The sequence below is a fragment of the Artemia sp. Qi Xiang Cuo genome, chromosome 20 (assembly GCF_049724085.1).
Source record: "Artemia sp. Qi Xiang Cuo chromosome 20, ASM4972408v1, whole genome shotgun sequence".
In the NCBI taxonomy this organism is placed as follows: Eukaryota; Metazoa; Arthropoda; class Branchiopoda; order Anostraca; family Artemiidae; genus Artemia; species Artemia sp. Qi Xiang Cuo.
Genome location: NC_142813.1, coordinates 19,012,243 through 19,037,682, shown reverse-complemented (window position 1 = coordinate 19,037,682; position 25,440 = coordinate 19,012,243). Strand labels below are relative to the sequence as shown.

At 33.7% G+C, this 25,440-nt stretch overlaps 1 protein-coding gene across 5 annotated transcripts in view; it reads right to left on the bottom strand.

Moving 5' to 3' along the window:
• The window catches only part of LOC148939966 (inositol hexakisphosphate and diphosphoinositol-pentakisphosphate kinase-like), a 221,663-nt gene that overhangs the window by 46,954 nt on the left and 149,269 nt on the right, over nt 1-25,440 (bottom strand). For all 5 annotated transcript variants that reach the window (XM_089106213.1, XM_089106209.1, XM_089106211.1 and 2 more), the window contains 3 exons: nt 18,771-19,005; nt 9,802-10,010; nt 7,589-7,812 (listed from right to left, as the gene is read on the bottom strand). In XM_089106213.1, the coding sequence (XP_088962339.1) occupies nt 7,589-7,812; nt 9,802-10,010; nt 18,771-19,005 (668 nt within the window). The remainder of the gene's footprint in view (nt 1-7,588; nt 7,813-9,801; nt 10,011-18,770; nt 19,006-25,440) is intronic.

Sequence of the window (25,440 nt, the reverse complement as noted above, 5' to 3'; positions counted from 1 at the left end):
TTAGCTGTATGCTATTTATCTAACTTTTTTTTAACTTCATTAAATATTTCGTTATTAACGCTCTGTTCCATACCCTTTCCTTTTTAGGCTGCTATAAACTTAACCATAATCTTTGGGCTCAAGAATGTTTTCTTTTTTAACAACGGGCTCAAGAATGTTTTTTTTATTAACGTTCTGTTCCATATCCTTTCCTTTTTAGGCGGCTATAAACTTAACCATAATCTTTGGGCTCAAGAATGTTTTTTTCCATTAACGTTCTGCTCCATACCCTTTCTTTTTAGGCGGCTATAAACTTAACCATAATCTTTGGGCTCAAGAATGTTTTTTTTATTAACGTTTTTTTATTAACGTTTTTTATTAACGTTTTTTTTTATATTAAATATTTCGTTATTAACGCTCTGTTCCATACCCTTTCCTTTTTAGGCTGCTATAAACTTAACCATAATCTTTGGGCTCAAGAATTTTTTTTCCATTAACGTTCTGTTCCATACCCTTTCTTTTTGGGCGGCTATAAACTTAACCATAATCTTTGGGCTCAAGAATGTTTTTTTTTATTAACGTTCTGCTCCATACCCTTTCGTTTTTAGGCGGCTATAAACTTAACCATAATCTTGGGGCTCAAGAATGTTTTTTTTTCATTAACGTTCTGTTCCATACCTTTTCCTTTTTAGGCGGTTATAAACTTAACCATAATCTTTGGGCTCAAGAATGTTTTTTTTAATTGACGTTCTGTTCCATACCCTTTCCTTTTAGGCGGCTATAAACTTAACCATAATCTATGGGATCAAGAGTGTTTTTTTTATTAACGTTATGTTCCATACCCTTTCTTTTTAGACGGCTATAAACTTAACCATAATCTTTGGGCTCAAGAATGTTTTTTTTTATTAACGTTCTGCTCCATACCCTTTCGTTTTTAGGCGGCTATAAACTTAACTATAATCTTTGGGCTCAAGAATGTTTTTTTTTTATTAACGTTCTGCTCCATACCCTTTCGTTTTTAGGCGGCTATAAACTTAACTATAAACTTTGGGCTCAAGAATAATTTTTTTTTTATTGACGTTCTGTTCCATACCCTTTCTTTTTAGGCGGCAATAAACTTAACCATAATCTTTGGGCTCAAGAATTTTTTTTTTTCTATTGTCGTTCTGTTCCATACCCTTTCTTTTTAGGCGGCTATAAACTTAACCAAAATCTTTGGGCTCAAGAATTTTTTTTTTTTATTGACGTTCTGTTCCATACCCTTTCTTTTTAGGCGGCTATAAACTTAACAATAATCTTTGGGCTCAAGAGTGTTTCTTTTTATTGAAGTTCTGTTCCATACCCTTTCTTTTTAGGCGGCTATAAACTTAACTATAATCCTTGGGCTCAAGAATGTTTTTTTTTTATTGACGATCTGTTCCAAACCCTTTCTTTTTAGGCGGCTATAAACTTAACCATAATCTTTGGGCTCAAGAATGTTTTTTTTATTAACGTTCTGCTCCATACCCTTTCGTTTTAAGGCGGCTATAAACTTAACCATAATCTTTGGGCTCAAGAATGTTTTTTTTTATTGACGTTCTGTTCCATACCCTTTCTTTTTAGGTGGCTATAAACTTAAACATAATCTTTGGGCTAACGAATGTTTTTTTTAATTGACTTTCTGCACCATACCCTTTCGTTTTTAGGTGGCTAAAAACTTAGCTACAATATTTTGTCTCACTAAAGTTTTTTTTTTATTGTATTTATTCTACAAACTCTTTCTTTTTAGTTGTCTATAAAAATAACTATAATCTTTGGCTCAAGAATGTTTTTTTTTATTAACGTTCTGCTCCATACCTTTTCTTTTTTAGGCGGATATAAACTTAACTATAATCTTTGGGCTCAAGAATGTTTTTTTTTATTAAAGTTCTGCTCCATACCTTTTCCTTTTTAGGCGGCTATAAACTTAACCATAATCTTTGGGCTCAAGAATTATTTTTTTTTATTAATGTTCTGTTCAATAACCTTTCTTTTTAGGCGGCTATAAACTTAACAATAATCTTTGGGCTCAAGAATGTTTTTTTTTATTGACGTTCTGTTCCATACCCTTTCTTTTTAGGCGGCTATAAACTTAACCATAATCTTTGGGCTCAAGAATGTTTTTTTTTATTAACGTTCTGCTCCATACCCTTTCTTTTTAGGCGGCTATAAACTTAACCATGATCTCTGAGCTCAAGAATATTTTTTTTATTAACGTTCTGCTCCAGACCCTTGCTTTTTAAGTGTCTATAAACTTAACAATAATATATGATCTAACTAATGTTTTTTTTTATTGACTTTATGCAAAAAAATCTTTCCTTTTTCTTCGGCTTGTAAAATAAAAATATTATCTGGGCTAAAGAATGTTTTTTTTTTTATTAACTTTCTTTTAAAAACCCATTCTTTTTAGGAGGATATAAACTTAACCATAATCTTTGGGCTCAGGAATATTTTTTTTTTGACGTTATGCTCCATACTCTTTCTTTTTAGGCGGTTATAAACTTAACCATAATCTTTGGGCTCAATAATGTTTTTTTTTATTGACGTTGTGTACCAAACCCTTTCCTTTTTAGGCGGCTATAAACTTAACCATAATCTTTGGGCTCAATAATATTTTTTTTTCTTAACGTTCTGCTCCATACCCTTTCGTTTTTAGGCGGCTATAAACTTAACCATAATCTTGGGGCTCAAGAATGTTTTTTTTTCATTAACGTTCTGCTCCATACCCTTTCCTTTTAAGGCGGCTATAAAATTAACCATAATCTTTGGGCTCAGGAATGTTTTTTTTATTGACGTTCTGTTCCATACCCTTTCTTTTTAGGTGGCTATAAACAGAACCGTAATGTGTAGGCTCAATAATTTTTTTTTTTTTTGACGTTCTGTACAACAACCTTTCCTTGTTCGTCGACTATAAAATTAACAAGATTATCTGGGCTCACTAATGTTTTTTTTTTATTAACTTTCTGTAAAATACCCTGTCGTTTTTAGGAGGATATGAATTTAAACACAATCTTTGGGCCCAATAATGTTTTTTTAATATTGACGTTCTGTTCCATACCCTTTCTTTTTAGGCGGCTATAAACTTAACCATAATCTTTGGGCTCAAGAACATTTTTTTTTTTATTGACGTTCTGTACCATACCCTTTCTTTTTAGGCGGCTATAAACTTAACCATAATCTTTAGGCTCAATAATTTTTTTTTTTTATTCACGTTTTGCTCCGTACCCTTTCTTTTTAGGTGGCTATAAACTTAACCATAATCTTTGGACTCAAGAATGTTTTTTTTTATTGACGTTCTGTACCATACCCTTTCTTTTTATGCGGCTATAAACTTAACCATAATCTCTGGGCTCAAGAATGTTTTTTTTTATTAACGTTCTGCTCCATACCCTTTCTTTTTATGCGGCTATAAAATTAACCATAATCTTTGGGCTCAAGAATGTTTTTTTTATTAACGTTCTGCTCCATACCCTTTCGTTTTTAGGCGGCTATAAACTTAACCATAAACTTTTGGCTCAAAAATGTTTTTTTTTATTGACGTTCTGTTCCATACCCTTGCTTTTTATGCGGTTATAAACTTAACCATAATCTGTGGGCTCACGAACGTTTTTTTTTATTGACGGTCTGTACCATAATCTTTCTTTTTAGGCGGTTATAATCTTAAACATAATCTTTGGGCTCAAGAATGTTTTTTTTTATTCACGTTCTGTTCAATAACCTTTATTTTTAGGTGGCTATAAACTTAACCATAATCTTTGGGCCCAAGAATTTTTTTTTTATTTACGTTTTGTACCAGCCACTTTCGTTTTTAGGTGGCTATAAACGTAACCACGATCTTGGGGCTAAATAACGTTTTTTTTTATTGACGTTCTTCAACAAACTCGTTCTTCTAAGGTGGTTCAAAAAATAAACCCAATCTCTGGACTCAAGTGTGTTTTTTTTTATTGACGTTCTGCTCCAAAACCTTTATTTTTAGGCGGCTATAATCTTAACCATAATCTTTGGGCTCAAGAATGTTTTTTTTTATTGACGTTCTGTTCCATACCCTTTCTTTTTAGGCGGCTATAAACTTAACCATAATCTTTGGGCTCAAGAATGTTTTTTTTATTGACGTTCTGTACCATACCCTTTCTTTTTATGCGGCTATAAACTTAACAATAATCTTTGGGCTCAAGAATTTTTTTTTTATTAACGTTCTGCACCATACCCTTTCTTTTTAGGCGGCTATAAACTTAACCATAATCTTTGGGCTCAAGAATATTTTTTTTTGACGTTCTGTTCCATACCCTTTCTTTTTAGGTGGCTATAAACTTAGCTATAATCTTTGGGCTAAGTAATGTTTTTTTTTATTGACTTTATTCACCATCACCTTTCGTTTTAAGTTGGTTATAAACTTAGCAACAATCTGTGAGCTCAGGACAGTTTTTTTTTATTGACTTTCTTTACCATAATCTTTCTTTTTATGTGGCTATAAACTTAACAATAATCTCTGGGCTCAATAATGTTTTTTTTTATTAACGTTATGCACCATACACTTTCTTTTTAGGCGGCTATAAACTTAACCATAATCTTTGGGCTCAAGAATATTTTTTTTTGACGTTCTGTTCCATACCCTTTCTTTTGAGGCGGCTATAAACTTAACAACAATCTTTGGACTCAATTATGTTTTTTTTTATTGACTTTCTGTACCAAAACATTGATATTTAGGTGTATATAAAAATAACCCCAATATTTTGACTAAATAATGTTTTTTTTTATTGACGTTCTGTTCCATAATCTTTCGTTTTTAGGTGAATATAAACTAAACAATAATCTTTGGTCTCAAGAATATTTTTTTTTTCATTAAAATTATGTTCCATAATCTTTCCTTTTCAGGCGTCTATAAACTTAAAAACAATATTTGGGCTCAAAAATGTTTTTTTCTTTTATTGACTTTGTATTCCATACCCTTGATTTTTAGGCGGCTATAAACTTAACCATAATCTATGGGCTCAAGAACGTTTTTTTTTATTGACGTTCTGTACCATACCCTTTCTTTTTAGGCGGCTATAAACTTAACCCTAATCTTTGGGCTCAAGAATGTTTTTTTTATTAACGTTCTGCTCCATACCCTTTCTTTTTAGGCGGCTATAAACTTAACCATAATCTCTGGACTCAAGAATGTTTTTTTTATTAACGTTCTGTTCCATACCCTTTCTTTTTAGGCGGCTATAAACTTAACCATAATCTTTGGGCTCAAGAATGTTTTTTTTATTAACGTTCTGTTCCATACCCTTTCTTTTTATGCGGCTATAAACTTAACCATACTCTTTGGGCTCAAGAATGTTTTTTTTATTAACGTTCTGTTCCATACCCTTTCCTTTTTAGGCGGCTATAAACTTAACCATAATCTTTGGGCTCAAGAATGTTTTTTTTTATTGACGTTCTGTTCCATACCCTTTCCTTTTTAGGCGGTTATAAACTTAACCATAATCTTTTGACTCAAGAATGTTTTTTTCTTTTATTGACGTTCTGTTCCATACCCTTTCTTTTTAGGCGGCTATAAACTTAACCATAATCTTTGGGCTCAAGAATGTTTTTTTTTTTATTAACGTTTTGCTCCATACCCTTTCTTTTTAGGCGGCTATAAATTTAACCACAATCTCTGAGCTCAAGAATGTTTTTTTTTATTGACGTTCTGCTCCATACCCTTTCTTTTTAAGTGGCTATAAACTTAACCATAATCTTTGGGCTCAAGAACGTTTTTTTTTATTGACGTTCTGTACCATACCCTTTCTTTTTAGGCGGCTAAAAACTTAACCAAAATCGTGGGGCTCAAGAATGTTTTTTTTTTAATTTAAATTCTGTTCCATACCCTTTCCTTTTTAGGCGGTTATAAACTTAAACATAATCTTTGGGCTCAAGAATGTTTTTTTTTATTCACGTTCTATTCCATACCCTTGCTTTTTAGGCGGCTATAAACTAAACCATAATCTGTTAGATCAATAATTTTTTTTTTATTAACGGTCTTTTCCTTACCCTTTCGTTTTTAGGCGGATATAAATTTAACCACAATCTTTGAGCTAAGGAATGTTTTTTTTTATTGACTTTCTTTTCAATACTCTTTCGTTTTTAGGCGGCGATAAACTTAGCCATAATATTTGGGCTCAAGAATGTTTTTCTTTTATTGACGTTATGTTCCATACCCTTTCTTTTTAGGCGGCTATAAACTTAACCATAATCGTGGGGCTCAAGAATGTTTTTTTTTTATTCACGTTCTGTTCCATACCCTTTCTTTTTAGGTGGCTATAAACTTAACCATAATCATTGGGCTCAAGAGTGTTTTTTTTTTATTGACGTTCTGTACCACCACCTTTCCTTTTAAGGCGGATATAAACATAACCAGACTCTTTGGGCCCAAGAATGATTTTTTTTATTAACATTCTTATACATAACCTGTCGTTTTTAGGTGGCTATGAATTTAAACACGATATTGTGGCCCAAGAAGGTTTTTTTTTATTAACGTTCTGCTCCATACCCTTTCATTTTTAGGCGGCTATGAACTTAACCATAATCTTGGGGCTCAAGAATGTTTTTTTTCATTAACGTTCTGTTCCATACCCTTTCCTTTTTAGGCGGTTATAAACTTAACCATAATCTTTGGGCTCAAGAATGTTTTTTTTATTAGCGTTCTGCTCCATACCCTTTCTTTTTAGGCGGCTATAAATTTAACCATAATCTTTGGGCTCAAGAATGTTTTTTTTTATTGACGTTCTGTTCCATACCCTTTCTTTTTATGCGGCTATAAACTTAACCATAATCTTGTGGCTCAAGAATATTTTTTTTTATTGACATTCTGCTCCATACTCTTTCTTTTTAGGCGGCTATAAAATTAAACACAATCTTTGGGCTCAAAAATGTTTTTTTTTATTCACTTTGTATTCCATACCCTTGCTTTTTAGGTGGCTATAAACTTAACCATAATCTATGGTCTCACTTACGTTTTTTTTTATTGACGTTCTTTACCATACCCTTTACTTTTATGAGGCTATAAACTTAACCATAATCTTTGGGCTCAAGAATGTTTTTTTTTATTTACGTTCTGTTCCATACCCTTTCTTTTTAGGCGGCTATAAACTTAACCACAATCTTTGGGCTCAAGAATGTTTTTTTTAGTGACGTTCTGTTCCATACCCTTGCTTTTTAGGTGGCTATAAACTTAACCATAATCTTTGGGCTCAAGAGTGTTTTTTTTTATTGACGTTCTGTTCCATACCCTTTCTTTTTAGGCGGCTATAAACTTAACCATAATCTTTGGGCTCAAGAATGTTTTTTTTATTAACGTTCTGTTCCATACCCTTTCGTTTTTAGGCGGCTATAAACTTAACTATAATCTTTGGGCTCAAGAATGTTTTTTTTTTATTGACGTTCTGTTCATTATCTGTGGGCTCAAGAATGTTTTTTTTATTGACGTTCTGTTCCATACCCTTTCTTTTGGGCTCAAGAATGTTTTTTTAACACCAACCAATGCCCCTTTAAAAATCCGTGGGGGACCTTTATGTCATTAACACAGCTGCTTTAATAAAGTTATCCTTTTCAGAAAAAAACCTACCTGTGGTACCACCACATCTGCCATATATTTTGAATACGTATACAATTCTTTGAGAACATCTAAATTCAGAGCGCTAAAGTTGTGTTGAATATCATATTTGGCACAGTCATAAATATCAGGAATTTTTGAGATATCAAAGCGGTCTTTCGATCGGAAATCTTTCTCCAACTTCCCCCAACGACGAGCCATCAGCTCCCATGTTTCTCTGTAATAGAGCTCTGTATCTAAAATGAGAGTTTTTATCATAAAATGACAGTTGGTGATGAAAAATTAGGACCAAATTCGTTATGAATAATTTAAAACACAGCAACCTCTTTTTGAGACTTAAAACTAAAATATAGGCACACTCTACCATGGAAAAAGTGGGGTAGTCTAATAAAAATGCTACTTCCATGGCAGTTTCCATGGCCTAGTGAAATTTGCAGGCAGATTTGGAAGCTTTTAGAATTCTATGGAATTCTGCTACTGGAAGCTTTGAATTTTTTTTTCCATACCTGGCTATACTTCAAGTGAATTCGTGAACTTTAAGTGAATTTAAAAAATAAATATTGGTCACAACTTTATAGGAAAGCAGCACACAGTGAATGCTGTTTCTGCATTGAGGTTACATGCTAAAATTAAAATGCAAGAATTACCAAAGACTAAAATGAGTCATTCTACAAGACAAGAATTGCCAAAAAACTAAACAAAAACTTACAAAAACACACACCTGAATCTTAGAATGCACTTCAAAAAAATTCTGCTTCCCAGGAAAAGTGAAATATTTCGGACTAGTGCAGTTGAGGGACGATGTTGACACAATAAATTTTCCTTAAATAATTACTTATTTGAGTCCTGACCAATCAGAACAAATTGGCCTATTTTCAGGCAAAACAAAAATATTTCAAGTTTTTTTCTCTGCATAGGGGTTCCCTTAACCCAGACACTTATGCATACAAGTTTCAAGCATTCCAGGAAAATTATTTTCTGCGAAAAATTACATTTTATTTTAGTTGTATTAAACCCCTTTGTAAAAAGCATGCAGATGAAAGTAATGGCTTTCAAATGAGCCCATAGTGCCATCTCTACGCCATCTATCCATCTCATCAATGAGCCCATCTCATCTCTACGCCATCTATCTAAATGAGCCATCTTTACGATTTGTTCTGTCAAACGCTAGTCCTGGTGAGAAATAAATAAAACATTCTTATAATTGCATTTCAGTGCTTCTCAGCGAAAATGTGGGTTTCTTCAACTTTTAACATAGAAGGCTGAAAACCTACAGTTAAAAGTTCTTGGACTTAAAAATTTGCAAGGGTGTATACGATTCACAACCGTGTTCCGGGGTTTTCAAGCTCCTTTTCAAATTCTTATAAATTTCTTTTCGTCATTAATTTCAAGTTAAATTTGGATAATAGCTACCATTCCTGAATCAGCGTAAATGTCTATTGTTTTATACTTAAAAAAATATTTTAAAACGCACTTAACACTAATTTATAATTGGGCGAGACTCAGTATTTACTAGGTGTCCGCTCCCACACACACCATGATTATAAATATGTCAATGTCGTCCTTAGATTTTTTTTTTTAGTCTTAGAAATTTTGAATTTGAAAGACAGTAAAGGTTTTTTTTTTACATTTTATTGTTTTTTTAGATAAACATGTTTTTCGAAGTTTTTAATAAGTTATTTTCTAAATACTGTCGAGACAAAAAAAACATACCATGGATACGAACTTCGGGTGACTTGAATCCTAGGCCCATTCCCAAAAATAATTTCCAAAACAGTTGGGTTAAAAACATTTCTGCGATTGATAACTTTTCACCCAACAAACATTTTTTTGGAAAAAGGGTACATTATAAAAAGAATGCTTCAGAAATGTTTCACTTTATCTTGAAAGTTATAAAATGAGCATTTGGTATGTTATTTTCACCTTTCTTGGCTAATTTGTCTCCAGCACTCCTGCAATCATACCCTTGCTAAAAATAACCTTGTTGAAGAGTATGCCGAAAAATGCCCTTGTTGAAGGAACATAAAATTTAAACTATAGTTGAGAATTATACTCCACAAACTTCAAAATGTCAAAAGCTTGGCACAATCGAAATAGAAAGACTATGATTTGAGATGAGAGGCAAAAACCCTGGAATTAGATTCCGGTGATGAGGTAATACGAAAGTGTCTCAAACAAGAAGAAGAAGAGGCGGCAAAAGCAACATAGCTACAACTAGAATGTACCTTTTAGGGCAGGATCTTCTTTTTTCTTACGAATATCATCATTGAATTGACGCACCAGTTTCAGTATGTGCTCACAACACTTCACCGGGTTTCTGATAAAGGTCAATGCAGTTTCAACAGATAATGCTCCAGATGGATTGATGCTCTCGTAATCTTCTTTTGTAAAGTCTCGATCAAGTTGCAGTAGTTCATGAAGACGACTTTTAACCCTAAAATAAGAAGAAATGGAGTGGGTCTTATAGTAATCCGATTCTAACACAGATCTGCTCGATAACTTTCTTTCAAATTCCCATGTTTTTTGTTTCTCTATTTTAGAGCTTATCGAAAAGTTCCCCAAAGAATGGGGAACAGGTCAGAACAATCAAGAAAGAAGATGCAACAACCGAGGAGGCATCAATCTTCTGTCAATCCTAACAAAATTTTTCTAAACTGTAATACTAGGAACACTCCAAAGTCTCCTTGATACCGCTTGCGCGAAGGACAGCCAAAAATTCCGGATTTCGGCCAAGATAATTATGTGCCGACATAATCTTTACTCTACGTACGATGATGGAGGAATCAAACGAATGGATTTAAATAATATTCCGCCTCTCCATCCATCCAAAATTCTATTAAAAACAATTACTAAATTCGTTCCGAAATTTTGTCCAACACACAAGCAAAAATTTAACTTATCAGCCTAAAAACTGAAAAAAACTGACCTTCATGTAGTTAATCAATAAAAAGGAAAAATGTTAATTAAACGCAAACAGAAAACGAATTAAAATTTTTTCAACAACAGAAGTTTTACAAAGAAAAGGAAAGAGCTACATTAAACAAAGAAAAACGGAAATTAAGTCATATATAAATTTAACTTGAAACGAACAGAAATCGGAATAAATAATCAAGTAAACTTACAACGAACAGAACTTAAGTTTTCCAGTATGAGTAATGTTTTTATTTTACATAGTATCAACAACAACGCAAGAAAAAAAATATATCTCAAGGCTAATCAAGGTTTATAAATAAGAGCGGTGCTCCCTGTCCTCTTTCCCCCTCTCAAAACCTTAAAACCATTTCAAACCTTCAAATAAGAAAATCACCATAATATCCAAGATTACTAAAAAGAACAAACAAAAGTAGACTGTCTAATATATAACGATGTTACTTATAACGGCAATTTTCTATTTATTAACGTTACAAAAACGAAAATGTAATGCTAATGACGCTTTGATGTTTAGAAGGTTTTTGGGGCGTTTGTCCTACTCCTGGTTGAGGTGATTTTTGTTCTTTTGAGTCTCATTTATTCATTGATAGTGACTTATGTTTGTTTTAAGTTTAAGTTATTACATGACTTTATTCCTGCTTGTCTTTGGTTTAATTTAGTTACCAAACAATTTTTTTGTTATCGAAAACTGGAAGTAATCTTCCAGCTTTACTAATTTTGAACATTTCTTTAAGTTTTTTTAAACAAACTGTGTTTTTGTTTTTAGCCACAAACACTTCATTTTATTGGTGTCTTTATTAACCAGGTTAATTTTAGTAAATTCTCCTAGTTTTGCTTGTTTTAAATCTTTTTGATACATTAATTTTTTTTCCTGACGAATATTATCATTTTTTCCGCTGTTTTTCTTTTGTAAAACTTGACTCTGAAATCCTTATTCGGCCCATCTGGGCTTGTGATAGCGATTTCCCAGAACATCTTATAATAAACTTGATGTTACAAATTATGCAAGACAATTTTGTTTGCATCCTTTCATCTTGAAGAAGAATGCTCCGAAAAAAAAACGATGAAAAAAAGGGTACACTGTTGACTGGGCTAGAGAGAATCTAAAGTGATCGATAAAAGAAATATCAGGAAGTCAGAGTCCAGACACTTCTTACATATTCGTTAATGAGAATTATACTACTATTACTATTACTACTACCACTAAAAACTCACTATAGCACCAAGCCGTTTGAGGCCGAGACAGTTTCCCTCTACCCCAATGTATTCAAAGCTTCATTTTACATCCCCTCCCATGAAGCTCCACCTTCCGTCTTTTCGCTGGGTTCCATATGGATGGCAAAAAAAAAAAAAAAAAAAAAAAAAAAAAAAAAAAAAAAAAAAAAAAAGTTGGCAATCTTTCATCCTTCATCCGTAAAGCGTGTCCAAGTCATATCAGTCTTTCTTTCATTATAGCCCTAGAAAGTGGGAAAGAACTATGTTTTCCATACAGATTATTAGAACTGCAGTGAGTCAAACGGGTACCTACAACCTGGCACGTACGCAGGGGGGGGGGGGGGGGCTCCGGACCCCACCCCCCAAATCTCATGATTTTTTTTTTTTCCCATAATTTTCTGATACTTCTCACAGAATAAGGGATTTGAATAATTTAATCCCCCCCCCCCCAAACAGATTTTTTTCGCGAGTGATTGTATTTATCTAGCTGTCACTTTGAAAAATATTAATTTTTTTACAGTTACGAAGTGTAAAGGTGTCAAACATACTGGCTTTTGGCATTCAAAATTAAATTAAAATATTGAATTAAAAATTTTTATTTGATTTTCTTAATCTTATTTTACTTTGAACCAACTACTTTGATAATGCGTTACTTTTTATATACATTTGATTCTAAAGGACACCCTAGACAGTCAATCATTTTCGTCAAAAGCCTCTGTCAATCAGTTGATTAAAGTATGATTGACCGTCTAGGAACCATTGAGTCATTCAAAATTTCTATCAATCACCGTCAACGCTTGATTCAAGCGTCAAACAGGTTCCTAGATGGTCAATCATGCTTTAATCAATTGATTGACGGAAGCTTTTGAAAAAAATAATTGACCGTCTAGGGTGTCCTTGAAAGCATGAAATATTTTGGTGTTTGATAAATAAGTTGAAAACTGTCGATATAGTTTTTTTTTCAACTAAATATAAGGAGAAACGTTAAAACTTAAAACGAACAGAAATTATTACGTATACAAGTGGGGTTGCCCCCCTCAACACCTCGCTCTTCGCGCTACAGTTTTTAGGCATTTAAAAAAGTTACTTATTGTTCTAATTAAACGACCCTTACTGTTTCAGGAGTCGTTTTCAAAGAATTGGGAAAAAATCTATACTTTAGCGTAGAAGGGTTGAGCAGGGGGAAACCCCTCTCATATACATAATAATTTCTTTTCATTTTAAGTTTAAATGTTGCTCCTTACTTTCAGTTGAAAAAACCTGTTTTTTTTCTGATCGTTTTTTAAATAACGCCAGGATGGCACCTGGCTCCACCTCCACGGAAAAGTCCCTTTCCCCATAGAAATATCCTCTGGACAATTCAATTCTGCCGAAAAGATATCACGGACAATTACCCTTAACATCTCCACGCGTAAAATTGAATCGGTAAAGAGAAAGCAAGATATATAAAGAAATCTCGTGTATGAATTCTGGCAAATTCACCTAGTGTAAAATTTCCCCTGAAAAGTTTGCCCCCCTGGAAACTGTCCTCTCCATGGAAAATTCGTCCTCCCCTCACCACCCGAAAAATGTATGCATGTTTCCCAATAACAAAAACAATAGGCAAATTTTATAACTTAGAAACCTTTCCCCAGGGGTTGTAGGGGGTCATTTTATCACCAAAGACATAGCTATTGGATCTCAAAATTTTGATTGGATGATTTTGGGAAAAAGGGGCGTGGGAGGGGGCCTAGTTGCCATCCAATTTTTTTGTCACTCTAAAAGGGCACTAGAACTTTTCAGAACTTTTCTAGAACTTTTCCGTTAGAATGAGCCCTCTCCCAACGTTCTAGGCCCACTGAGTCGAAACGATCACCCCTGGGAAAAAAACTAGACAAAAAAACAAATAAACACGCATCTGTGATTTTTCTACTGGCAAAACTACAAAATTCCACATTTTTGCAGGTATGAGCCTGAACCCTCTACAGTAGGATTCTTTGATATGCTGAATCTGATGGTGTGATTTGAATTACAATTTTATGACTTCAAGGGGATCTTTCCCCCCTTTTTTTTTAGAAAATCAGACAAATTTTCTCAGGCTCATAGCTTTTGTTGGGCAAGACTTTATAAAAAACTTCTTAAAACTTAAAACTTTTTAAAACTTTATCAAACTTATATATTTGGAATCAGCATAATAAGCTAATTCTTTTGATATATCTATTGGTATCAAAATTCCGTTTTTTAAAGTTTACGTTACTATTGACCCTGGCTGCTCCTTACTTACTGTTTGTTACCACGAACTTTTTGATTACCCATCAAAATCCAAACAAAGATCATCGAAAAATTGATCGTTTTTTCTGCGTTACCAAAATATATAATAATAATAACTACATACTATTCGTTGGTTTATCCATATATCTCCTACGGTTGCCTCCTATGGAGTAGTAACTTCTTACGTAACTATAGAAGAGTGCAAGTTCTACAAAATAAAGCTGTTAGAACAATCCGTAGGCATTTCCAGGGTATACATGACATATGTGCCTGTTCTACGTCCTTGAAGCTCCTTAATATCCGTAAGATAAGAGATAACCAAGCTGCAGTATTTGTGTTTCAGTGAAGGAATGGCTTCCCTGACGTTTTTAAGAATTTTTATCAAATTGATAGTCACCTGACCTGCATAATTATGGTACTAGGCAAAGTGATAATATAGTTGTTGATTTGCGTCGTGGTACCAGGTCTTCATTTTCAATGCAACACCTGGGTCCATCAGTATGGAGCTACCATTGAGCATTAGAGCGGCGGAACACGTACCTCAATTTAAAAAGAATTTAAAAGATTATTTTTTGGAGGGGATTTGTTAAATTTTATTATGGCTGGTAGGTTGGTTAGGGGAGGAAGAGGAGCTGGAGAGGTAAGGGTGGGCTGGAAGGTAGGGTGGGTAGGGCTAAGGTAAGGTTGTAAGGGCAGGTTGGGGAGAGGGAATTGAGTATTATGAGTGATGGAGATTGGATCTGTTATTATTATTTTTCTTTTATATTTTACTTATCTATTATTATTTTTAATTCAGTTATTTAATTATTTATCTATATTTTTTTTCATATACATAGGTTATAGTTTATCTATTTTTGGTTTATTTATAATAGTTTTAATTAAATAGATAAAGTTTATGTAAATAGTTGAGTTAATAGGTAAGTAGTTACGTGGACTTTCGCGCGATCGGAAACCTTCATAGGTTTTCTCCAGCGTGGAATTGTTGTTTAATTTATTTATTTGTTTGTGAATGTGGATTAATAAACTTATAAACTTATGAAAAAAATTAGCTTCTCAGGATTTTAATCGATTGCAAATTCGTCCTCTTCGGGGCAAAGTCGTACTTTGGTGCCCTAAACCAACTAAACTTTCACCCAACCACTACTGCTATTTTGGCGTCTGGCCCCCCTGTAAAATTTTCTGCCGGCGCCCTTGGTAAGCTCTTCAACCGGCTGAATCAAATATCTGTTCATAATCTATAAAATTGGGGACTGTAGGAATCTGATGACTCAGGCACTTCTCAAGCATTAATTTAAGAGTAAAAATTTGACCGACACATCCTCTCCCCTTCTTTAAACTACTATTTTTGTCTTAAAACATATCTGCAACATCTACCAGTCTAACAAGTATCATCATGCTAAGTATTTTGCTTCCTATAAAATGAAGCTCATGTCTATATTTTAAGTTTGTAATTGTATTGTTTTTTTTTTTAGTATTAATAAATTGATTGATTGATTGATTGATTGATATGAATAACACACTCACGCTCACTTAAACTCACTTTTATAATTAAACATTCACATAACAAAATCATTTTAATCACCTATCTTATAAAATGTTTTCCTAAAATCACAAGGTACTTCTTTTTCAAAAATCCTATTCACAGTCTTCACTAACTTATCTTTAGCTTCGCAATCCCCGTATAAAAAAGGATAAAAAATCACCACACTATTAGAACCTGAGAATTTATTATTTTCTTAATCCTTTTAGTACTGTCATTAACTTCTCGTCGCAAAATAAATCCTCCATTACTTTTAAACTGTCAGAAAAAAATTCATTTGTTTCTATGCCATTCCCCCAACTGTATTACGGTTTGACAAATTCTCAGAATGTTCCGTCCATCTCTCAGTAACACTATCCTTATCACTACTCTAGGCCTCGTTCTCATCTTTAACTGGGATAAGTGGATACTGACTACTTCCTTTCGATTTCCTAGCATGCCACTAAAATATTTCAGTATTATTCCGTCTGGCTGCATTTCCATATTCTTGCCAATTTTATTCATGACTTACATAGAAATTATGATTTTTTTTTTTTTTTTTTTTTTTTTTTAAGCCTATCTTAGTCTCAACCAAAAGGGGACTTTTTCAATCTGGTACCTCATCATTTTTTAGAACAGAAAGGAGGGCAGTGACGACTGGAAAATAAGGATACAATCGCAAAAAATGACGGAACCACTGAGGTTAAACGACAATTAAACCCAAGAAAATTCAAGAAAAGAAAGGAGCTCTCATAGTGACAACGTTAATGATGAACATGGTATCATTCAATTATGTTTAAATTAGTTGTGGTGAAATACGTCACGAATTGTACATTTTAGTTCGAGGTTTTATATTAACAAAGACGGTACAGGAGTCTACTAGGAATGGTATTTAGGGTACATTTTTTTTCTTGCTTGGAGATAATGAAGAAGCAATGTCAGCCCTAGTTTTGAAAAAAATCCTTCCGTTCTTATATGTAAATTTTCTTTAAAATAAGCTATTGAACAACTCTCTACGATGTTCCAGTGCCAAGCTATCTGTGGAAAAGAAAAGAAGAAAGGGATAGAAATTTTTCTATATAAGGGTTTCGGAAAAGACGGTTCTAATGGTGTACTTTCTGTTTTGACCTGACTCAATTTTTAGGAGTTATGAGTTATTATATTTCTTAACATTGGATGTGATCGTCTCTTACTAGGTTGCTAGCTACCGCTGCAACCCAGAAAGGAAAAAACAAACCTGCCGTCGATGCGGAATATCGTAGTTTCAGCCCCTCTTCTCGATTTTCTAATCATTATATTTTTCTTGCTTTCCAAGCCAAGGGACAATTAGCTTCCTATACAGGGGTATTGGACAATGTGGTTCTAATAGTCTATTTCATTTTTTGATCTGATTCTAGTTTTAGGAGTTAAGGGTTGTTTTATTTTTTACTAAGGGACGTGATCGTCTCTTACTAGGTTGCTAGCTACTGCTGCAACCCAGATACAAGCCTATACTGTAGTTAAGTTCCCTTCACCAGTTAGTGTCATTCTTTATTATATCATCCTTGTTAAACTATGTACATTAGCCATTAACATTTTACTGATTAAAGTAAATTAATAAAGTTGTAAAAGAATTATTGTTCAAAATACCTTGCGATGACGTTTTGGATAAAGCTGCGCACCCTGATCGAAGGTTGACAGGTTCAATCCCACGTGTCACAAGGAAATTTCAGGTCTATCGGATATTTAATCAAGTAAAGGAATGATTCCTTAGTATATTCGGAGCTTACAGTGTTCCAAACAGACAGAACACTCATTCCTAATTTACTGTACTTTCTCCCGTTTTGTCATTCTTTACGGGTTGCAATTTTCCATCCTCGTCCTTTTGAAGTACCTTTATCTTGTCTTGGGCTTTTTCCCCAAACCTTAAAGTGACTGTTCGTAAATTTTTCGCGTCCTGCTCTTTCCGGTAATATGAATACCATATCTTCATACTTGTGTGCCAGCTGATTTCTCAAACGGTCGATGGTATCAGTCTTTTTCATCTTTTTTCGCACTGTTTTATCTTTCATTGTGTTATATGTAACATTTTACAAACCTGATTGGTAAAGGCGCTGTGCATTCTCAGTTCTCTGCCACTAGATCCCGAACGAAAATTAAAACCTATTCAAAATCAGTAGTTGAAGTAATTATCTTACAGTTAATATTGATACAATTTCTTTTGTATTGTTGCAAATAGTCGTAACTATTTCTGGTAATTTTTCTGATTATCTTTGCTCTTCATCAAACAGTTCGTGATAACGAACTGTAAGTAAGGAGCAACCCGGCTCAATGGTAACCAAAACTCTAGAAAACGGGTTTTTGATACCAATAGATACATCAAAAGAATCAGATTTCAATGCTAATTTCAAATATATAACTTTCATGAAGTTTAGTGCTACCCATCAAAAGTTACGCGCCTGAGAAAATTTGGCTGATTTTCAAAAAAAGGGGGAAAGACCCCCTAAAAGTTACAGAACCCTAATGAAAATCTCACCATCATATTCAGCATTTCAGAGAACCCTACTGTAGAGTTTTCAAGCACCTATATTCAAAAAAGTGGAATTTTGCTTTTTTTGCCAGAAAAATGATCACGGATGCGTGTTCTTTTTTTTTTTTTTTTTTTTTTTTTTTTTTTTTTTTTTTTTTTTCAGGGGTGATCGTATTGACCCAGTGGTAAAGTTTGACTCTGTCTCACAACTTTATTTTTTAAAACAATAAAAAACATTAGCGTAAAGAGCAAGGCGTTGAGGAGGGGACAGCCCCTTTCATATACGGAATAATTTCTGTTCGTTTTAAGTTTTAATGTCGCTCCTTACTTTCAGTTTAAAAAACTTGTTTTTTTTATTTAATTAATATAAAAAAAGGAAAAAAAAGATTCCCTCGATGCAGAATATCCCGGCTTCAGCCACTTTTCTTGATTTTCAAGCCAATATATTTGCTTTGTTGTTCAAGCCAAGGAACAACAAGCTTCCTATGTAGGAGTTTCGGACAAGGCGGCTCTAATAGTGTACTTCTTGTTTTGATCTGACTCTACTTTTAGGAGTTATGAGTTGTTATATTTCTTAACTTTGGACGTGATCGTCTCTTACAAGGTTGCTTGCTACCGCTGCAACCCGGATTTTCGTAACTTACAAATTTTGGGAAGAGAGACTCCAGTTGCTGAGAGACAGATTTGCTCGGTCCATGTATGAGAATTTATAGTGTTTATTAAATTACAAATCAGCGGTGAAAAAATTAGAAAAAAAGACTCTGACTTACTCTGACTGAAACTTGCTTGCTTCGCAGTCATCATCCAACAAACCATTTGTATTAGCACTTTTGACCATTTGCGCCAATATAGGGGTAAGTTCACCTTCCAGAGCAAGCAAGCCTTTGGCAAAAGCTGCGGCAGTCATCTGAACTCGTCCTTCGTCTGATGCATAGATTTTTAAGTCGTGTCGGTATGTGGAGTGTAGACGGAGAAGCCCAAGCCCTTGAATACCAGCATACTCACCTATTTAATTAAATTTATATTTAAAATTCAACTAGAATAAAATTTTTGTTGAGAGAGAGGAAGTCACAGAGAGAAACAGAGTGAGAGAGAAAGAGAGAGAGAGAGAAAGGAAGAGAGGGAGAGGGAAAGAGAGAGAAATATCACTTTTTCCTCATTTTTGAAATCACAGCCTCACACAATTCTGCTTCACCTCAGGAAAAAGCTGTTTTCACCGTAGAAAGAGACTTACAAGTGCTACAAATTTTTTATGTTTTTTTCGCGTTTCTTAATTACTTCTACATTTTTTCTTCATATTCTTCATTTTGTTTTTTGTCAAATATCATGCATAACCACGTGTAGTCTTATAGCGTATTCAACTCAGTAACATTAACTTGCTGAGAGCTAGACAAACAATAGCAGATGATAAATCTTAAGCAATATAATAAGGAAAAAGGAAGTAATAGAACTCACATCCAGAGCGTACTTTATAGAAAGACTCACTAGTCTGGATTCAAAGATTCAGATTTCATACGAACATCAAGTCATTTGTTGGCAACAATGCTGGGATAATAACATATCTAATTTGCAATGAATTTTAGACTCGAACTCCTTAATAAAACGGTGTTCTTGGCGTGCTGTGCTTGGTTTACAATTATATACCTTAATTTATTCTTTACTATGTTGCAGCTATTGCTGTAACCATGATCGTTACTGTAAAATCAAAACCCCAACGGCGATGACTCCGCGGGAGGAGAACCATAGACCTGTACCACCTCCCCACACTCAAATCTCGAGGAACTTCCCGAGTTTTTCTTCATATATTTAAATACAGCTCAGGGGGATTTTACTTGCGTAGTTTTTTCAATCTCTCTCCCCTTCCGCCAATAACCCCCTGCAAACATTTATGGGTCAGCGGATAGTCAGGATTTTCCCAGAAAGCCAAAGTTTGAAAGAGGAGTTTAGATTTGTTGTATGCCCTTTTCTTTGCACAACCTCATTTCTATTTTCAACCAGACTTGAACTTTATGAACCTTTAAATACTGAAAATTCCTAAAAGGTAAAAATGGAGAAATTCTTTTAAATTAAAATTCAATAGATAACACTGGGCAAAAAGCTTTGAAAATACTTTAGCTAGCATTTGCCCTTGCATCCAGCATACATGTTTATTGCTTTATGAATTTAGCAATTACACACGTGAATCTTATAAATGGCCTGTGTGCATGTAAATATACATTTTTAAACATATATTTAGTTTTGAAACATAAATTATAAATAGAATTGACATTTAACTAAATCAAATGTAAATAAACTCAGTTTAGTTTGATAATGAATTAAAACTACATTTGATATACAAAGGGAGGAAATTCCTTTTTGGAAATTTGTCTCTTTTTTGTAAAATTAGAACAGTCACCAAGCAATAAACCAGTTTTTTTCTTTAATTTCGTCGGCAGGAAACACAGACGTCTAAATTAATTTGTAGTGACCATAGTTTCAAGTAAAGTACAGGAATAAATCTGGCATTAAAACTCAATTGTTCCAAGCGACTGATCCGAAGAAACCCTTAACGCAAAAAAAAAAATTAAAATAACAACACAAAAGGTACTTGAGCATGTTTTGTATACTGGGAGCGATGTTCGGTTATATTTTTGGGGGCTAAAGGGCTGAACAGGAAGGGAGAGGAAAAAAAAATAATCAAGAGGGTTTGAGGGAGGAATTTTCTCTAAAAACTAATTTTCGCTTTGTCTTTGACATAACTTCAAAGATTGTGCACGATTTTCAAAACTGGGAACAGTCAAAGAAAGCAAAATAAAACAAGGATAAAACGTATAAATAAAAAAATAGTTAAAAATTTGCAGTACAGCCACAAACATAAAACTGAAATCATAAACGATACAAAGATCCCAAATACGGACAGATAACATGAAATCAAACAATATTCCCAGAAACAAAAAAAAACATTTCAGACTTGTAAGGTGAAGAAGACTTAATAAAACCATTTTTTGCTCACCCATCATCCTTGTCACTGTGTTTTCACTGACACAATTCTAATTCTTCTGATACTCAGTTGAAAACATCTAGTTTTACAAAAATTTCCCTTGGCAAAACAGCTGCTTTTACGAAAAAAAGAACAGAAAAACACTGAAATTGACAACAACGTTTCGTAAATGCAATCTAAAACTTGGGTATTAAATCCGCGGATATTTCACACATTTTTTTATAGTAGGATAGTTTCCAGATGAGAAAACTGTTAAAATACGAAAAAAGAAGCTGCAGGAAAAACGACAAGAACGAGACTTTTAATAAAACAAAAAGAATATGATAAATTGAACGGCAAAAAGAAAACGATAAATTATATGAAACTGAACTCAGAGTATTTGTCAAGAACTGAACAATAACTGGGCACTTTTACTTTGAAAACAACTAACACAGATGAACATTTAACTGAGAAAACTGGGCTCGTAACATCAAGAAGAAAGATTTCCATCGTAGGATCAACATTTAAGTTATGTTTTACGACAAGGTTCAGACTTCAAGCTAAATCAAATTTGATCAAATTACTTGTATTGCCAATTACGTGTAATTTGATTACACTGGAAAGGAAGAGCTAAGACTATTTACAATATATTTCGATTGCATATTCAACTCGACAATCGTCATCAGCGAATACAAAGGTAAACCCTTCAATGAATTAAAATAATTAAAACTCATTTTACCACTGCAAGTCCTACTTTCACACATAGGCTATCCAGTCCCAAAATAGTGTATATGTTGCTTTTTTTTCAAAATTTCACTGGAGTGTCCCGTCATTTCGTGTGAAGGCCAAACTTGCTGAGCTTCGAAAAACTACAGAGTATTAATATTTCCCGAGGCGTTTTTCATGTTGATTTGCGCAGTGCTATTTTTTCAACGCTGATTTTTGTTCAGTTATTTAAGAATGACTCCTGAATTACGAAGACCGTTTAATTAGAATAATACGCTCTTCTAAAAGTTCAAAAAAAAAATTAGCGTAAAGAGCGAGGTATTGAGGAGAGGGCGATTCTCCTCATATACGCAATAATTTCTGTTCGTTTTAAGTTTTAATATTGCTCCTTACTTTCAGTTAAAAAAAAACTTATTTTTTTATATTTACTTTCAGATCGTTTTTTAAATAATACTGAGAAATCCAGCCCTCCTCTCCATGGAAAATTCCTTTCCCCCACGAAACATTCCTCCATGAAAAGATCCTAACACGTACCCCCCCCCTCAACCAGAAACATCCCCCCCTAAAAACGTCTGAATACGTCCCGATTCTCAATACTATACGTAAATAATGGGCAAGTTCATAGTTTACAACACTTCCCCCGGGCACTTTGGGGGGTCAAGTCATCCTCAAGGACAGAGTTATTGAATTTTTTCGACTATGCTGAAAAAGTGGCTATCTAAAAATTTCGATCAGGCAACTTTGGGGAAAAATGAGTTTGGGAGGAGGGCTAGCTGCCCTCCAATATTTTTGGTCACTTGAAAAGGGCGCTAGAACTTTTGATTTCCAATCAATCAGGCCTCTCCCGATCTTCTACGATCACTGATTCGATACGATTACCCCTGGTAAAAAAAAAAAAAAAAAAAAAAAAAAAAAAAAAAAAAAAAAACACACCCGTGTCTTTCTTCAGGCACAAAAAGAAGCAAAATTCCACGTTTTGGCGCATAGGAGCTTGAAATCTCTAGATTAGGGTTCTCTGGTAGAAAGAATCTGAAGGTGTCGTTTTCATTTAGATCACTTGATGTTTTGGGGGTGGTTCCCTCTTTTTAAAAATTGGGCAAATTTTCTGAGGCTCCAAACTTTTTATGGGTAACATTGAATTTGACGAATTTTACATATTTTGAATAAGCATTCTTTCAACGTATCTATTGCTATCAAGACTCTGTTCTATAGAGTTTCGGTTACTATTGCGTCGCATCGCTCCTTACTTACAGTTCGTTATAACGAACTGTTAGATAGACCTCAACAGAAGCCGAAGATACGTCAGATGATCGCAACGTAAACGTAACTACATCCATTTTGACTTTTTAGAACTAAATCACAGATCAAACATAGCAGAAACTTTTTTTCTTGGCTCTTTTCATTGCACGGAAATTTAACCTTTTCAGGACCTGGCGGTTATTCTTTTATAACCTACCTGAAAACAAAAGTTATTTTATCTACATGACTTGATGATAGTTGTTATGACCTACATGCAAAGAAAAATAGCTGCTTCGAAATGCAAAACCAAATATATATATATATATATATATATATATATATATATATATATATATATATATATATATATATATATATATATATATATATATATATATATATATATATATATATATATATATATATATATATATATATATATATATAAAATGCAATAACGAATACGTACTTACCAACTAAAAGGTACTATCAATCATACATGCACGATACTACACGATATTTATATTACTACGAAGTGGTGCATTGTGTCTATGCAACGATACTCTCTCATCTCTTTCTAAACTTACATTTCTTTCACTGCAATCAATTTGTCATTTTCTATGCCATTTGTTTAAGGAAAAATTTATAAGACCACACTGGACCACAAGACAGTATGAAAAAACGTAAGAGGTAAAGAAAACGAGGTGATTAGCTTTTTAAAAGCAATAAAAGAGCAAAAGCCATTGAAAATCAATCCACATAAAATAAATTATCAAATGAAAGCTTGAGCCTTCATTCAATACTGGAGTCTGTTTTTCAGTCACTTTTTCGCCGTTTACTTGAGAGGGCAATTTCCCGCTTTTTTTAAAAATCTTTTTATCTTGCTCCATAGAACTTTATCTGCTCTTTTTTTGCACTGAGAACGCACGAGGTCTTGGCCGAGATATTCACGTTCCCCTTCTTTTTACTGGTTACAATCACCTAGTTTTTCTCGTTTTCCTACACTTGCTCGTTTGTACCCTAAGCCTCTCATATGCTGTATCATTGGCTACTATTTCTCGTACGTGTCATTGGCTTAACCTATTTTTTTCTGATATCAAAATGTCTGATGTTTTGTTTATTCAAATGTCAAAATATGATTTTTTTTTTAATAAAAATAAAACAACTTTATTTCAAACCTTAGCTCCCTCCCCCAAGAAAAATGCTCGCAACCCTGGTACTTACAACTAAATCATTTCTTATGCCATACTGCCTTTCCATTAAAAATAAAAAACAAGAGAGAAGCAAAAACATAAAAGCAAGCTGTTGTTTGAATTTAGTTTCAGAAAATAATAAATTGAAAAAAAAAATTCAAGCGCAAAACCCTAAACCTTAACCCTAACTAAAAACACGATTAGAATCTTCTAAAAAATTTACCGATTTTAAACAAGATTCACAGCCATGGTAAGGAGAGGTTGCTTTTCATAACTATTTCTCAAATGCAGAACAAGGAGCTAATGTTACTACTTTTCAACCACCACTTTAGTTGATACACCTTTCTTTCTAACATAATCAGTTCTGCATATGGTTTGTTTCATTTTGAAAATTAAAACTAGCAACCACGAAAACAATTTTAGCTCCGTTTTCAGGCCACCCGCATCCAACACAGAGTTCGACATGGGTTGTGCACATTATCATTCCGAGTGTTGTGCTCAACACGGGTTTGGGTCTTCTCAGAACCCGTGTTCAACCGTGAACTTCTGGCGCGTTAAAATTTTGAGGAATCTGTGTCCAACACGCTTGGAACGCGTAAGCTGAAAACACCTTAAAGTTTGGCTGTGTTAAACACAGAGAAACTGAAAACAAATGATAAAAATAGGCAGAGCTGAAGGGAATCTGAGTTCCAATCCATTTTCCCATATCGAATTCGGTTCTAAAAATCCTTGGAACTTTGTTGTTTTTAAAGAACATAATCTCGTTCACTCGCTCGCAAATTTAATTGACGCTACATATTTCCACATCAAAATATATTGCTATCACATGAGTGAGGCTCAAGTAACCTCCGCTATGCGAACAATTAGTTGCTAGCAATAGTCAATAAACACAACACGCATTTGTCATTAATTTTAAATCTTGTAAAATACATTTAGCGTAACATAATTTGAACCACTGCGATCAATTTATGTAATTTAGTCATTTCAAACCTTATTACTGAAGTTCGGTATGAGTGAGTATCGCCAAACACCATGGCATGCTGTTAATATGAGAGTTAAGTATATATATAAAAAAAAAATGGTACATTTAAGGAAGAAGAAAACTTACTATCTGTTGCACTAAAGAAAACGTATATTTCCATATAAGCTTAACGTACTTGAATATTGTTCCCTCGTCATCGTCGCTTTGCATGTGAACTCTGGCTAAAACTCTAAAAATGGGCCACAAACATAAATATACATGAGAAAAATGAAAATAATGAAGACCTAATCTAGGGTGCCTTATCACTTTTCGGCCAAAACGAGGAAGAATTCATACCTAGA